This window comes from Oncorhynchus clarkii, chromosome 22, assembly GCF_045791955.1.
Source record: "Oncorhynchus clarkii lewisi isolate Uvic-CL-2024 chromosome 22, UVic_Ocla_1.0, whole genome shotgun sequence".
Taxonomy (NCBI): domain Eukaryota; kingdom Metazoa; phylum Chordata; class Actinopteri; order Salmoniformes; family Salmonidae; genus Oncorhynchus; species Oncorhynchus clarkii.
This window is the reverse complement of record NC_092168.1, coordinates 29,840,896-29,857,442: the sequence shown is the minus strand read 5'-3', so window position 1 is coordinate 29,857,442 and position 16,547 is coordinate 29,840,896. Positions and strand designations below refer to the sequence as shown.

The following is a 16,547-nucleotide window of genomic DNA, read 5'->3' as shown; positions in this document are numbered from 1 at the left end:
TTCTGATTCCTTTAACATTTTTATTGAAAGTTGTGAAGTGCAACTGTAATTGTGTTATGTATGTTTACAATACCTCATCTGGTTTGAGGAAACATGCACAGAACATGAGCTTACAACTTATACATAGAATGCAAAAAATCTATTTGTTTTTCTTTATGATATTCAGAGTACGGTGTTTGTTAAGTTAAAGAGTTGATCAGGAAGTACTTCACTGTCAAAAAATGAAAACAAATGAAAAATTCACAAGGGGTGCAATACTTCAAATAATTTCAAGTGAACAATGGTTTACAGTAACCGTTAATGTTGTAACCCAGGAAATGAATAGTGGATACAGTCGTCTGTCTGTTAAATAACCACCACAGTTCGCCATACTCCTGAATTACAGCATTATAAAGAGACTGCACAAATCTTCAGGCCAGCCCATTACTAGCTCCCTCTTCATTTGTACTTCACCTACATAGCATCTGGTCTTCTCTCCTTATATCACTATATTACACAATACTTACACTAAATATACAGAGATATACATCATGTGGAAATGCCATCAACTCATCTTTGAAAATGCAGCTTAGCCTAACATCTTAACCCCTCAGCTTCATTACATGAATAGAGAATCCACCAAGATAACAGGGTGCAAGGCTGAAGGGCTCAAACTTAAATACAGGGAAAAACCCTCAGCATCACCATCCTTCCTCTAATAAGCAAATGTAGGCTACAACTCCCTTCAACCTCACAGTTAAAATGATGACGTCAATGGAAGTGTCGTGTTCTCCCTCTAGACCTCCTCTCGCCCCATGCCAGATGGGGACTATTACACGATGATAAATCCTCACTGATTATTGAAGTTGTCACAATGAGAGATGCTCTATTCTCCGTCTGTCCCTCTCTGTATCGCGCAGAAAAAAAGAGAACAGCTGCATTTATTTACATTATTAGGATTCAGCGAAGCATGGTGACTCCCATCACCACATCACCTGAAATACATTGATACAGGCACATATAAGTTTTTCTTCCATGTATTTTTGGGCAATGTTCATTCTCCTATAACAGCCTCCTTTTCTCCTCTCATGGGCAGATTGTCTTTGATAGTGTGTTTTAAAGCGCCTTGAAACGACGACACCACTCGCCGCCGCTCCCAGAGTTAAATATGTGCAAATTCTTGTCTTAACAGCGTAGCCTCCTGCAGTGGAGGCCTGGTTGTTCTGCAGTGTTAGAACAGAATATGTCTGAGGACAGTCAGTCAGACCCTGGTTGGTTGATAGGTTGCTTCATCCACCCCTCTCCCGGGGTAGGCGGTGATGCTATGCGGAGGGTCCAGAGTTGTGTGAGGTTGGCTGCAGTTGGGTTGGGGGTAGGGCTGGTGCCTGGGTCTGGGTCGGTGGCTGTGTGGAGGTGGGAGGGGAGCCTGCCTGGGTCTGAGCCTGGAATTGAGCCATCTGCTCTGGGCTGGCCAGGGTCTTTAGAAGGCTGTTCTCCTGCTCAAGCTGCGAGTTCCTCTCAATCAGCTCCTTGATCTGCTCCTTCAGAACCTCCACTTCCTCCCTCACTGCGTACATCAGGTGGCTCTTCACCAGGTCCTGAAGGCACAGAGAGGAACAGAAAACACAGTTTAACATGGCAATAATTACACATACAAAAAAAATACAAAGGCTGTATGGCTCAGTTGGTAGGGAATGGCACTTTATAACACCAGGATTGTGGGTTTGATTCCTGAAGCCACCCATTAATGAAATGCATAATGTGACCATAATTAATAACAAAAAAACAATTTTAAGTTTGTGTTGTGTTTTTCAAATGACCTTAAACATATATCATACTCTTGATATGATGATAAAAATGTAAGCATTGCATTACTGCTGGCCTTTCTATGAGAATTACTATGTAAAACTATGTAACATATATTGTGTATTATTGTAGCTAGCTTCTGTGGTCTGTTTTAATATAAGAAGTGAGTCTGATGTTAACACAATCTGTTGAACATGTGGTGAAAATCAAAAGAAAGATTATGTAGATTATAAGACAAATAGTCCTAGGGTCTAACCCTCCCCTTCCTCTGAAACCAGGACGCAACGTCACCAAACACACAAAATGGCCGGCCCACATATAGGCTTTAGCCAATCGGAGGCCGCGATATTTATACCCAGGCGTCAAAGACTTTGTTTGCCTAGCAACAACGGCAAGCCAAGCACGGGATGGCGTGAGAGAGAGAGAGCGTCCTCAGCAGGCGGGGATCTAGGGACAATAAAATACTAGAACCATGAGGAACTGAAAATAAAAGTCTGCACGCACATCTCCCTGTGTCAACGAGTTTATTCAAATAAATGGTAGCTTCAGGTAGAAATCGAAACTGAATGTTTTACAGAACTGAATCCTTACTACAGATTACACAAATTTAAATAAAGCCATTGTGCTACCACGGTAAACTGGATGGTAAAAGTGCATGTCATATTGAGACGACTTTCAATGATGATACCTGGCTAACGTTAATGCCCCCATAGATACACTTTGGCAAACGACGTATTAAACTGACGTCAAGGCACATAACACCTTATGCTGCTACATAGTTGCCAGAGCATCAAGGTATTCACGAGCCATCATCTATGTAACAACGCCAAAAAAGTGGTTACAAAGAAACGAGGAAATCAAGAGGGACATGTTTCAACTGCAGTAGTAGGCATTTTGCAAAGATAACCAGCAATACATCTGTATTTTGCGTGACTTCTCAGTTCTGCTCGGTTAAGTGGTTATGTAATCCATTCATTAAACTGACTGATGCAACGTTTTCTTCTGAACTGATCATTCTCCGCATGTGTTCTTCGACATACGTTATATATGCATGTGATTTATGTAGTATAGATCGCAGACAAGAAAGGTGAGTTAATATAATATATCAACTTACCATAGCCTGTTCGATTTTGTTGTCGATGGCCACCACACTGGCTCCTGACGAACTGGAAGAATGAAAAGAAAAATGTCTTAACACACTGCATCGGTAAGAATTAATGATTAAAAGGTAGGCATACTGTCGATGTTGCAGATCTAATACCAGCTATTTCAATACACAGTGGAATACAGTATAAATATCCTTATACAGGTGACCACTTCCGCTAAAGATCATTCTGGAGTGGTGTACTGAAGTGTTCTGGGTGTACTGAAATGACCGTAGACAATATTCCTCCCAAATCTTAAGAATATGTTATTTCATTGTCATCCATGTAAAAATTAACCATGGTCGTGTACACATTTAAGGAACAGCATCTCCCGAGCCAACAGTAAGCGAAGCCAACCCAGTAATGCATCATGACGACAAGTCACATTTTCTCTTACTGAACCCAATACAAAAATGGCAGCATCATTAGGCTATACTTGTATTTCAATGATAATAGATTGATAATAGATTGACTCCGTGTATAAACGAAGGTTTCTTTCAGCCTACAGACTATATAAACTGCCCACACTAACCATCCTCCTTGCAGCAAGTCATAGCTATATTTACCTATTGTCGAGCCTGACAGGCGAACTATCCGCGCTCAGCAACGAAGATAAAAACGAAATAGAAAAATTCCTTAACTGGCAAACACCGAGATCCATCGCCACTGTTGTATAGCACGGAGTATTCATGCTATATCACAGATAAACTAAGCTTTAACCAACGGAAAACTCGACGATTATCGTGTATCACATTCTCTACTTCCGTGGTTCGGAGAGGCGGTATTAGGCACTTTGTGTCCCGTCAGAAAATCATCCTATCCCGGGGAGCCTGTACATCTTCCGCTGCACCACAAAGAATATCCAAGGTCAGTTCATCGCAGCAGAAAATCTGCAGCCTGGGACATTTGCATAATTTATCTAAGAAAAACAGGGCTCCGATGCTCCCATTGGTGGAGAGATACTGATATTAGCATAATCTATGTAGGAACGCCCCTACCTGAGGCTCAGCCGATACATTATCATAAATTATTCAGAGATGCGCCCTCACCCGCCGAAACTGGGAAAAACCGGATGAGATGAGGAGGAACACAACAGTCCCTCCAAGACACAAAGGGATGTTTACTTGTCGAGAATTATGCTACCAACAATTGGCTGAATACCATGAATGACTGGCAGCCACAACACGAGAAAGGTGAAAATGAACGGATGTATTTTGTGCATTACAACAACCAAAATGACTAAACCGATAAACAAAATCTAAAGAATACATTCACATATAGTAGAAAATAACCTTTCAAGACCCTTGCAGGTGCAAAAACAAAACACTTCAATGTTAACATACCACCCCCTGGCGGTTACTATGAGAACAAGAGTCCCACACAAGACAAGAATCAAATCAAATTGTCACATACGCTGAATACAACAGGTGTAGACTTTACTGTGAAATGGTTACTCGTGAGCCCTTTCCCAACAATGCAGAGTTAAAATGTATGAAAAGGATAACACTCCAGTGACAGACAGGGTTTACTCCAACCATTAAGAAAATACCCAATAACAACAAGTGAACAGATTCATTCAGATCTCTTCCAGCACAAGTTGTGTATGTGTGCCTGGGACACAGGATTGCCAGACAGACTATAGATGAGTCAGACACTAACCCAATTCATGTGAGGGAAGCCCTCCATCCATCATGCCTCAAATTACTGAGACAAGCCAGAGACGCATGTGCTACATTTTTTAGTGCTTCAGAAATTAGGAGAAGAGATGTCGTGCGTCAGTCTCCAAACAAAAACAATGTAGCCTCACAAAAGACCTATTGACTGTGAGCAAAACACTAAGAAATGGGTAAGTGACTTGACTGGCAAGATGGATAGTGGATCATTTTATAAATGTTCTGGAAAAGACAATGCTAGAAAAACTTAGAAACTGAACCAGTGTTTTCCAACATCTCATTGAGCACCCCGAGCCTGTACACTTATTTTCTGTATTCCAGAACTAGCAAAGTTGATCCAAAGTGGTCACCTAATCGTCAATCACATCATTCGATAAATTAGCCATGTACAATTCATCACAGGGTTTTTTATGGTACAAAAAGGGGCTTAGTGTGGCAGGGGGGTGGCTGAATTTTACAGAACATTTCTCTATGGAGCTGAGACACATGTTTTCAGTTTTAAAGCACATTACCTGCAATTCTACACATTTTGCCATACAGCTGAGAGAAAATGTTTCAATTTTAAAACATTTCATGCAATTCTACAAATGGAGCCGAGAGAACATTTTTCAGTTTTAAATCAAATTTCTGTTTCTTTGCTCACTTCCTCGTATTTACAGACTCAGAAACTATGTTATAGGCTAGTGCCTGTGGCTTCTCCCTGACCCCAAGCTATAGCTAGTCTTTAGATAATTTCAGTCTGAAGTAAGAGATGTCCATTAACTCAATTAAGGGGTTGGTTTTAAATAGCACTTGTTCAGATGCTCCAAGCACTTTTTATTGTATGGGGCAAAAAAACACCTCAGTGTAGCAAGCAACTGGGTGATGTCATGGTAGCCATAATACAACTGGTTGTTTGGATCCTGGATGCTGATTGGACAAGCAGCGTTTCAAGCCGTGGTGTATTGGCCATCACAGACACACCTATGCCTGCTAACAGTTCCATCTGAAAATTATCACTGCGCATCTATAAGAATATCATGTTAATGTTGCTGTCTGAATCATCTCTTGTATTTATCTCAACTTCCACATTATTTCCCCTTGCTTCCAGCCTAGCATTTAGGTTGGTACAGCGGGGTTAATATAAGCCACGCTATCTGCCTGTCCGACCTCGGGAAACAATGTTTCACTTTTGAATTTAGATCTCTGTAGTACCATACATGGAGTGAACGGTGCCAGACAACTTTTTCTGAGCCAATGGAAATTACACATTGTCATTATCATGGGACATATCCAAATAAATGCCAAAAGAAAAAAAACTCAAACGGAAATGCAGCTAGTGTATACCGACATCCCAGGCTCAATTTTTGACGTGACTGAGTTAGCGGAATTTGGCTGGCTAGCGAGCAAGTGACAAGAACGATATCCAGCCTGCATACCATTTTGTTTAGAACGGACGACCAGTCTTTTTGCACAGCAACTATGCAAAAAGAATTAGCGACTGGGTCGCATCTGTAGCAACATGACCAAGAACAACTAAGGACCAGATTTATGTCCGTACTATATCTTCTGGTGAAGGAATTAAACGTTATTAGCTAATTTACTTATCAAATTAAAATTTTGATGAAAATATGCAATTCATTGTAATTGAATATGTGGGGTAACAGTTCTATAAAAACAATAAGGCTATCACGTTGGGCTGAATAACATCATTTACCTGGGATTGTATTGATGATACAGCATTGCCGCTTGTGCCTTATTACTTAATTTTACGCCAGAGAAAGCTCATCACACATCAGCCATCATAGGATAATATCTGTTCAGCGCTGCTGATACAGTGGATTCTTAACGACAGCAAACTACAGATAGAAATATACACTCAGTGGCCAGTTTATTAGGTACACCACCCCGTTCACAAAAATGGTTCTCTCCTACCTATAGTGAGTCACTATATAAAGTAGGCCGACAGGCATTGATGCAATTCAGTTATTGTTCGATTGAACGTTAGAATGGGAAAAACGAGTGACTTAAGCAACTTTGAGCGTTTTATGATTGTTGGTGCCAGGCGGGCCGAATCCAGCATCTCTCAGAAACAACCGGTCTCCTGGGCTTTTCACGCACAACAGTGTCTCGGATTTACAAACAAGAAACATCCTGTCAGCGGCAATCCTGTGGGCAAAAACAGCAAGTTGATGAGAGGTCGAAGGACAATGGCAAGAATCGTGCAAGCCACAAACAGGCAAATAACGGCATAGTACAACAGTAGTGTGCAGAACGGCATCTCAGGAAACACACCACTGGTCAGTCTTTGTCATGGATGGGCTATTGCGGCAGACAACCACACTGGGTTCAACTCCTATCAGCTAAAAACAAGAAGAAGCTGCTCCAGTGGGCACGTGATCACCAACACTGGACAATTGAGTGGAAAAACATTGCCTGGTCCGATGAATCCCGGTTCTTGTTGCGTCGGGATTTGACGTAAGCAGTATGATTCAATGGCCCCATCCGGCCTGGTGTCAATGGTACAGGCTGGTGACAGTGGCATGGGGAATGTTTTCCTGGCGCACGTTAGGCCCCTGGATACCAATTGAGCAACATTTCCATGCCCCAAAGAATTCAGGCTGTGTTGGAGGAAAAGGTGAGTTCGACCTGGTACTAGATGGGTGTACCTCAAACTGGCCACTGAGTGCAAGTCAAATAAATATACTATTTCTTGTTATATAACTTCAGTACTAGGATGTACAGAATACACATGGACATGCCTTGCTCATCACAGAAGTTACAGTAAAGGCCTAAAGGTTGTCTTTAAATATGACATTTGTGGTAATCCATCTACAGTAACTGTCAGTAAAATAGCCTGGAGTTAGTCAAAGAAAAAGCTTCTGTTCTTTGGCTAAAAGTTTTGTCTGAAAAAATGATTGAGTGAACCATACAACGGTAGTGTAGAAATCCTAGTTTCTATATTCATTTGAATGCAAACCAAACTATAAAACGACAATGATGTGGATGAGCATTATGGCTGGCCTACATATGTGCAGCAGACAAGGACTTCAAGGCTTGAGTGTTGCCATCTTAACACTACTCGGGGGGAAGAATAATTAAGTCATTTTCCCAACAATTGTTTACAGATTATTTCACTTATAATTCACTGTATCACAATTCCAGTGGGTCAGAAGTTTACATACACTAAGTTAACTGTGCCTTTAAACAGCTTGGAAAATTCCAGAAAATGATGTCATGGCTTTAGAAGCTTCTGATAGGCTAATTTACAGAATTTCAGTCAAATGGAGGAGGTGTACCTGTGGATGTATTTCAAGTCCTACCTTGAAACTCAGTGCCTCTTTGCTTGACATCATGGGAAAATCAAAAGACATCAGCAAAGACCTTAGATTTTTTTTGTAGACCTCCACAAGTCTGGTTCATCCTTGGGAGCAATTTCCAAATGCCTGAAGGTACCACGTTCATCTCTACAAACAATAGTACGCAAGTATAAACACCATGGGACCACGCAGCCGTCACACCGCTCAGGAAGTAGACGCGTGTTCTGTCTCCTAGAGATGAACGTACTTTGGTGCGAAAAGTGCAATCAATCCCAGAACAACAGCAAATAACCATGTGAAGTTGCTGGAGGAATCAGGTACAACAGTATCTAGGGACTGGTGCACTTCACAAAATAGATGGCGTCATGAGGCAGGAAAATTATGTGGATATATTGAAGCAATGTCTCAAGACATCAGTGAGGAAGTTAAAGCTTGGTCGCAAATGGGTCTTCCAAATGGACAATGACCCCAAGCATACTTCCAAAGCTGTGGAAAATTGGCTTAAGGACAACAAAGTCAAGGTATTGAAGTGGCCATAACAAAGCCCTGATCTCAATCCTATAGAACATTTGTGGGCAGAACTGAAAAAGTGTGTGCGAGCACACTGACTCAGTTACACCAGCTCTGTCAGGAGGAATGGGCCAAAATTCACCCAACTTATTGTGGGAAGCTTGCGGAAGGCTACCCGAAACGTTTGACACAAGCTAAACAATTTAAAGACAATGCTACCAAATACTAATTGAGTGTATGTAAACTTCTGACCCACTGGGAATGTGATGAAAGAAATAAAAGCTGAAATAAATCACTATTATTCTGACATTTCACATTCTTAAAATAAAGTGGTGATCCTAACTGACCTAAGACAGGGAATTTTTACTAGGATTAAATGTCAGGAATTGTGAAAACTGAGTTTACATGTTTTTGTCTAAGGTGTATGTAAACTTCCGACTTCAACTGTACCTCAAAAACACATTACCCTACATGCAACCATAACACTTCTCAAACATAGACTCCATTCACACCTCAACCCAACCCACATCTTACATTCCACACACAAGAAATCTGACCTCGCTGTGTATAGGCTGAGCTGGGGTGATTTATGCGTGCCCTCTTTTTCACACCCTACCTGGGAGGAAAGGAGGGAGAGAGGAAAGGTGGGGTTCAGGGAGGGAAAGAGGGAGGAGGCTGCTGTTGAAGAATGGTCAATCCTTTCAGCAGGGTGTAGCGATTAATACCAGAGACACAGAATTACAGGCACACTAGAGCCAGAGCCTTGCACACAGAGAATAGAATGTAGGGTAGTATGGTTTCATAGGATAGACAACGGCTCAAGTGTAAACACACCTGAGCCGTTGTCTTTCCTATGAAACCATACGGTTTTGTCACAGGAGGTGGTGTAATATCATCACAGGATATTAAAAGGTCAAATACAGCAATTTTGATCTCAATATCAAATCATTTCAGGGTAATAATTAAGTATCGTACTGTGATTTTATTTTTTACCATACTAATTGAAAACAAAAATAGCTTTTTAGCAAAGAGCAACTTTTAAGCAATAATGTTACTGGTACTTTCTGGGAGTGGTCTGGAGGAGAATAGTGAAAACTAGCTGTTGGCAAAGGGGTTTGGAACACTCTTTGTTATTTGGTCTATTATTAACTAATTAACCCTGGCCAAAACTCCATCCCACCATAGTACATTATCATTTTAACAGTATTATTTCAACCCCAGTGTGGAAATATATATAAAGAACACAGGACAATCAAGTTTTTGACTGCACTAAGATCCAATACTAAATGTACAAAATAGGCTACTACATAGTAAGGCCACCATTTCATCCAGTTATTCACATCACATTTTATGTCACATGTGACAAATTACAGTGAAATGCTTACTTACAAGCCCTTAAACCAACAACGCAGTTTTAAGAAAATACCTAAAACAAATATTTAAAGAGGAGCAGTAATATAACAATAGCGGGGCTATATACAGTGGGTAATAGTACAGGGTTGATGTGTGGGGACACCAGTGTCGAGGTAATTGAGGTAATAAACTCAGCAAAAAAAAGAGACGTCCCTTTTTCAGGACCCTGTCTTTCAAAGATAATTTGTAAAAATCCAAATAACTTCACAGATCTTCATTGAAAAGGGTTTAAACACTGTTTTCCATGCTTGTTCAATTAACCATAAACAATTCATGAACATGCACCTGTGGAACGGTCGTTAAGACACTAACAGCTTACAGACGGTAGGCAATTAAGGTCACAGTTATGAAAACAAAGGACACTAAAGAAGCCTTTCTACTGACTCTGAAAAACACCAAAAGACAGATGCCCAGAGACCCTGCTCATCTGCGTGAACGTGCCTTAGGCATGCTGCAAGGAGGCATGAGTACTGCAGATGTGGCCAGGGCAATAAATTGAAATGTCCGTACTGTGGTACGCCTAAGACAGCGCTACAGGGAGACAGCACAGACAGCTAATCGCAACAACAACTGGGTTACACCAGGAACGCACAATCCCTCCATCAGTGCTCAGACTGTCCGCAATAGGTTGAGAGAGGCTAGACTGAAGGCTTGTAGGCCTGTTGTAAGGCAGGTTCTCACCAGACATCACCAGCAACAATGTAGCCTGTGGGCACAAACCCACCGTCGCTGGACAAGACAGGACTGGCAAAAAAGTGCTGTTCACTGATGAGTCACGGTTTTGTCACACTAGGGGTGATGGTCAGATTCGCGTTTATCATCAAAGGAATGAGCGTTACACTGAGGCCTGTACTCTGGAGCGGGATCGATTTGGAGGTGGAGGGTCCGTCATGGTCTGGGGCGGTGTGTCAAAGCATCATCGAACTGAGCTTGTTGTCATTGCAGGCAATCTCAACGCTGTGCATTACAGGGAAGACATCCTCTTCCTTCATGTGGTACCCTTCCTGCAGGATCATCCTGACATGACCCTCCAGCATGACAATGCCTCAAAGCTTTCTCTGATAGTATTGTTGTTTGTTCTTTTTCTTGCACGAAACCTGAAAGGTTCCTTCAGATAATTTACTGCCCGTTCTGTGCGTGATTTCCTGCAAGACAGGAATGTCAGTGTTCTGCCAGGGCCAGCAAAGAGCCAAGATCTCAATACCATTGAGCACATCTGGGACCTGTTGGCTCGGAGGGTGAGGGCTAGGGCCATTCCCCCTAGAAATGTCTGGAAACTTGCAGGTGCCTTGGTGTAAGAGTGGGGTAACATCTCACAGCAAGAACTGGCAAATCTGGTGCAGTCCATGAGGAGGAGATGCACTGCAGTACTTAATGCAGCTTAACCAGATACTGACTGTTACTTTTGATTTTGACCCCCACTTTGTTCAGGGACACATTATTCCATTTCTGTTAGTCACATGGCTGTGGAACTTGTTCAGTTTATGTCTCAGGTGTTGAATCTTATGTTTATATAAATATTTACACATTAAGTTTGCTGAAAATAAACACAGTTGACAGTGGGAGGATGTTACCTTTTGTTGCTATTAAAGTGACTATGCATAGGTAATAACAGAGGAGCAGCAGCGTGGGGGGGGGGGGCAATGCAAATAGTCTGGGTAGCCATTTGGCTAGATGTTCAGGGGTCTTATGGCTTGGGGGTAGAAGCTGTTTAGAAGCCCCTTGGCCCTAGACTTGGCGCTCCGGTACCGCTTGACGTGTGAAGCAGAGAGAACAGTCTATGACTAGGGTGGCTGGAGTCTGACAATTTTTAGGGCCTTCCTTTGACACTGCCTGGTATAGAGGTCCTGGATGGCAGGAAGCTTGGCCACGGTAATGTACTGGGCCGTTCGCACTACCCTCTGTAGTTGCCATACCGCAGTTGCCATACCAGGCAGTGATGCAACCCGTCAGGATGCTCTCGATGGTGCAGGTGTAAAACCTTTTGAGGATCTGAGGACCCATGCCAAATCCTTTCAGTCTCCTGAGGGGGAATAGATTTTGTTGTGCCCTCTTCAGTCATAGGAAAGGCGTCCATCTTTACACACAATTCACAAAACCTTATCTAGTTCTGCAGAACTTGGCTTGTGGTTAGCCTGAGGTGCTCAGTACTGTACTGAGTCCATCGAACAGTGATCCTAGTTACAGCAGCACTGTTCCCACTGAGGCCCTACAGCTCAGTAAGAGGCTCAGTGCGCTGTTCTCTCTTCCTGTCCTCTTTGACTGGAGGTGGCTTTAACCTATTACACAGACTCAAATATATACCTGGAAGTGCTCAGCCTGACCTCAGTCCACACACACACACACACACACACAGCGACCAAAGCTACTTAGCCCTGAGCTATACTGGGCTCCATTCATAAAGCACTAAGGCCATACTAGGACAGGCTTCCAGGAAGCTGTGCTTAACCAATGTTCTGTTCCCTCTCAGTGTCACTGACCTGTAGGTCCCTAGCCAATGACAAGCAACATATAACGGAGATCGGCGGTGACTACCTGGTCAACAGCATTTTCCAATCACAGAAGTGCTTTTTTCTACCTGGGGCAGCAGGTAGCCTAGTGGTTAGAGTGTTGGGCCGGAAAGGTTGCTGGATCGAATCCCTGAGCAGACAAGATAAAAATCTGTCGTTCTGCCCCTGAACAAGGCAGTTAACTCACTGTTCCCTGGTAGGTCACCACTGTAAATAAGAATTTGTTCTTAACTGACTTCCCATATCAGATCCTTAAAGGTAAAAAATAGAGTTGAAGTCAGAAGTTTACATACACTTAGTTTGGAGCCATTAAAACTTGTTTTTCAACCACTCCACAAATTTATTGTTAACAAACTATAGTTTTGGAAAGTCGGTTAGGACATCTACTTTGTGCATGGCACAAGTAATTTGTCCAAATATTGTTTACAAACAGATTATATCACAATTCCAGTGGGTCAGAAGTTTACATACACTAAGTTGACTGTGCCTTTAAACAACTTGTAAAATTCCAGAAATTGTCATGGCTTTAGAAGCTTCTGATAGGCTAATTGACATCATTTCAGTCAATTGGAGGTATACCTGTGGATGTATTTTTATTTTTACCTTTTTCTCCCCAATTTCATGGTATCCAATTGTTTTAGTAGCTACTATCTTGTCTCATCGCTACAACTCCCGTACGGGCTCGGGAGAGACGAAGGTTGAAAGTCATGCGTCCTCCGATACACAACCCAACCAAGCCGTACTGCTTTTTTTACACAGCGCGCATCCAACTCGGAAGCCAGCCGCACCAATGTGTTGGAGGAAACACCGTGCACCTGGCAACCTTGGTTAGCGCGCACTGCGTCCGGCCCGCCACAGGAGTCGCTGGTGCGCGATGAGACAAGGACATCCCTACCTGCCAACCCCTCCCTAACCCGGACAACGCTAGGCCAATTGTGCGTCGCCCCACTGACCTCCCGGTCGCGGCCGGTTATGACAGAGCCTGGGCGCGAACCCAGAGTCTCTGATGGCACAGCTGGCGCTGCAGTACAGCGCCCTTAACCACTGCGCAACCCGGGAGGCGTGGATGTATTTCAAGGCCTACCTTCAAACTCCTAGCCTCTTTGCTTGACATTATGTGAAAATCAAAAGAAATCAGCCAAGACCTCAGAAAAAAATATTGTAGACCTCCACAAGTCTGGTTCATCCTTGGGAGCGATTTCCAAACGCCTGAAGGTACCACGTTCATCTGTACAAACAATAGTACGCAAGTATAAACACCATGGGATCACGCAGCCGTCATACCGCTCAGGAAGGAGAAGCGTTCTGTCTCCTAGAGATGAACGTACTTTGGTGCAAAAAGTGTAAATCAATCCCAGAACAGCAGCAAATTACCTTGTGAAGTTGCTGGAGGAAACAGGTACAAAAGTATCTATATCCACAGTAAAACGAGTCCTATATCAACATAGCCTGAAAGGCCGCTCAGCAAGGAAGAAGTCACTGGTCCAAAACCGCCATAAAAAAGCAAGACTACGGTTTGCAACTGCACATGGGGACAAAGATCGTACTTTCTGGAGAAATGTCCTCTGGTCTGATAAAACAAAAAAATAGAACTGTTTGGCCATAATGACCATCGTTATGTTTGGAGGAAAAAGCGGGAGGCTTGCAAGCCGAAGAACACCATCCCAACTGTGAAGCACAGGGGTGGCAGCATCATGTTGTGGGGGTGCTTTGCTGCAGGAGGGACTGGTGCACTTCACAAAATAGATTGCACCATGAGGAAAGAAAATAATGTGGATATATTTAAGCAATGTCTCAAGACATCAGTCAGGAAGTTAAAGCTTGGTCGCAAATGGGTCTTCCAAATGGACAATGAGCCCAAGCATACTTCCAAAGTGGTGGCAAAATGGCTTAAGGACAACAAAGTCAAGGTATTGGAGTGGCCATCACAAAGCCCTGACCTCCATCCCATAGAAAATATGTGGGAAGAACTGAAAAAGCATGTGCGAGCAAGGAAGCCTACAAACCTGACTCAGTTACACCAGCTCTGCAAGGGTGAATGGGCCAAAAAACGTATTGTGGGAAGCTTGTGGAAGGCTACCCAAAACATTTGACCCAAGTTAAACAATTTAAAGGCAATGCTGCCAAACACTAATTGAGGGTATGTAAACTTCTGACCCACTGAGAATGTGATGAAATAAATAAAAGCTGAAATAAATAATTATCTCCACTATTATTCTGACATTTCACAGTCTTAAAATAAAGTGGTGATCCTAACTGACCCAAAACAGATAATTTTTACTAGGATTAAATGTCAGGAATTGTGAAAAACTGAGTTTAAATGTATTTGGTTAAGGTGTATGTAAACTTCAGACTTAAACAGTATATAAAATAAACCCTATCCTTAACTCCAAAAAATATATATAATAAAAAAATAAGCAGTTAATGTCTCAGACAAGGCAAACTTACTAACTTAGTTAATGTACTCGCACACCAATTCTGACAATATTGCTTCTCTTGTCCATTCAATGTGATGGTGGCATGGTAGATGTTAAACACATATCTAAGATGAGCTAACCTTCATTTTGACTATGTACTTTGTGCCATATTGCTGTATCGTACATGGTTAGGTAGAAGACCTACTGAAGACACAGTAAGGATCTGATCTGGCCCCTATCCAATACACTCACCTACATCATGCATGCAACAACTACATACTGACAAATGCCATGCAACCAGCAGGCAACAATTTAGCAACCATCAAACTGTCAACTGACAAATAGTGACAACGTCAGTCCCCTAAACCATGCAACTATGAAAACAACTGAACAGGCACACAACTATCAACACACAAAAGCATAAGATATCTGCCCTGCTTAAGTTAATTTTGTTCTGTAAAAAACAAGAAAAACAATTAACCCTTACCCTACATAATATATTTACTATGTACCATACATAGTTTTTCCATAACATTATCATACAGTCCATTTTTAAATACTGCCATGCGCACATTCCAATTCCACAACTGTATTAAATTTAATTACCATCCATGTTTCAAATGAAAACAGTAATACCAATCGTTAAACCAATGGTTCGACTGACAAAGCCAAGAGCAAGAGACAATGCAGCTTAGTGTCTTCCTTCCATTGGCTTGTTTCCAGACTCCTGTTCAGTTAGAGCAGACAGACAGAGTCTATACCTCTTCAGTTACAGTATTAAGAGACTAACCCGGTTGTTAGCAGACATGGTAGACAAAGAGACTAGGTAAGTATTGTCAACAGTAGACTAGCTCCAGTAAGGCATTGTTTAGCTCCAGTTTGAGTCTTTCGTTTACCTCTTGAGGTGTTGCTCCAGTTCCCTGAACAGCAGCTTCATGGCCATCTCGTCCCGGCTTTGCACCCGGACCACCAGCTCTCTCATCGGGCTGTCCGTCAACTCTCCTCCAATAGAATCAGATATATTCCTATTTTCTAGTCCCTCGGTCCCTTTCACTCTCTTAAAATCACTGTATATTCCTTCTCTGAGATCCACCAGTCTGGAGAGCATTGGTGGAGATGTGGGGACAAGCCAAGGCTGCGTATGTATGTCTTTAGCCTCTGTGTGCTTCTCCAAGGCATGCCAACTAGCGACTGATTGAGCAAAAACAAGAGTAGGGCACCTGTGACATCACAGTACTGCGTGCAGTCATGTGACCTAGTGTTACATAAACCATCAAAACAGATTAGCTTCTTCCCTGATGAGCACTTCTTCTCCTCCTCCTATCCTCCCCTTTCCCTCTCTCCTCCCCTCCAACAGACAAGAGAGGTGGTTACCATTCTCACACTACACCACCGTTCTCCAAACATTCACCTCTTCTCACTTGCCCTCTCCCTTCTCCAGGGTGGTGTTGGACCCCCTCTGTGTTTAAGAGACCCCTGCCCCCCCCCAAAGGCAGGGTGTCAGGAGGGCCGAGTCCGGCCCATGTATTTGAGCCGGGTCTTATCTTGTCACTTCTCATCAACAGGGTGGGCTAATGGGGGGCTTAACGCCTGCACACACAGAAAGAGTACAACACACACACGCGTCTGCAAACTTAGTCAGCCAGCAGCCTGGGTTAGGGGAATAACACAGACAAGGACAAAGCAGAGGGATTTACCTGTTCAAATACACTGAGGCCTGAGTCAGAGTGGGCTTTCTATTGTTCAGATGTCCAACTGGGGCAGTTTACATTAGCCTGAAGAATACGGACTTGAC

General features: G+C 42.7%; 1 protein-coding gene across 3 annotated transcripts in view; it reads right to left on the bottom strand.

Annotated features, from left to right (window-relative positions):
• LOC139380750 (TSC22 domain family, member 1) overlaps window positions 1–16,547 on the bottom strand; it is an 89,327-nt gene continuing 72,780 nt past the window's right edge. The window contains exons 1-3 of one of the 3 annotated variants that reach the window (XM_071123746.1): window positions 15,649–15,971; window positions 2,900–2,951; window positions 1–1,577 (exon numbers count right to left, since the gene is read on the bottom strand). In XM_071123746.1, the coding sequence (XP_070979847.1) occupies window positions 1,302–1,577; window positions 2,900–2,951; window positions 15,649–15,860 (540 nt within the window). In that variant the 5' untranslated portion in view covers window positions 15,861–15,971 and the 3' untranslated portion in view covers window positions 1–1,301. Of the gene's footprint in view, window positions 1,578–2,899; window positions 2,952–3,496; window positions 3,848–15,648; window positions 15,972–16,547 lie in introns of those variants that run through there. The other 2 variants (XM_071123747.1, XM_071123745.1) reach the window with 2 other exon arrangements.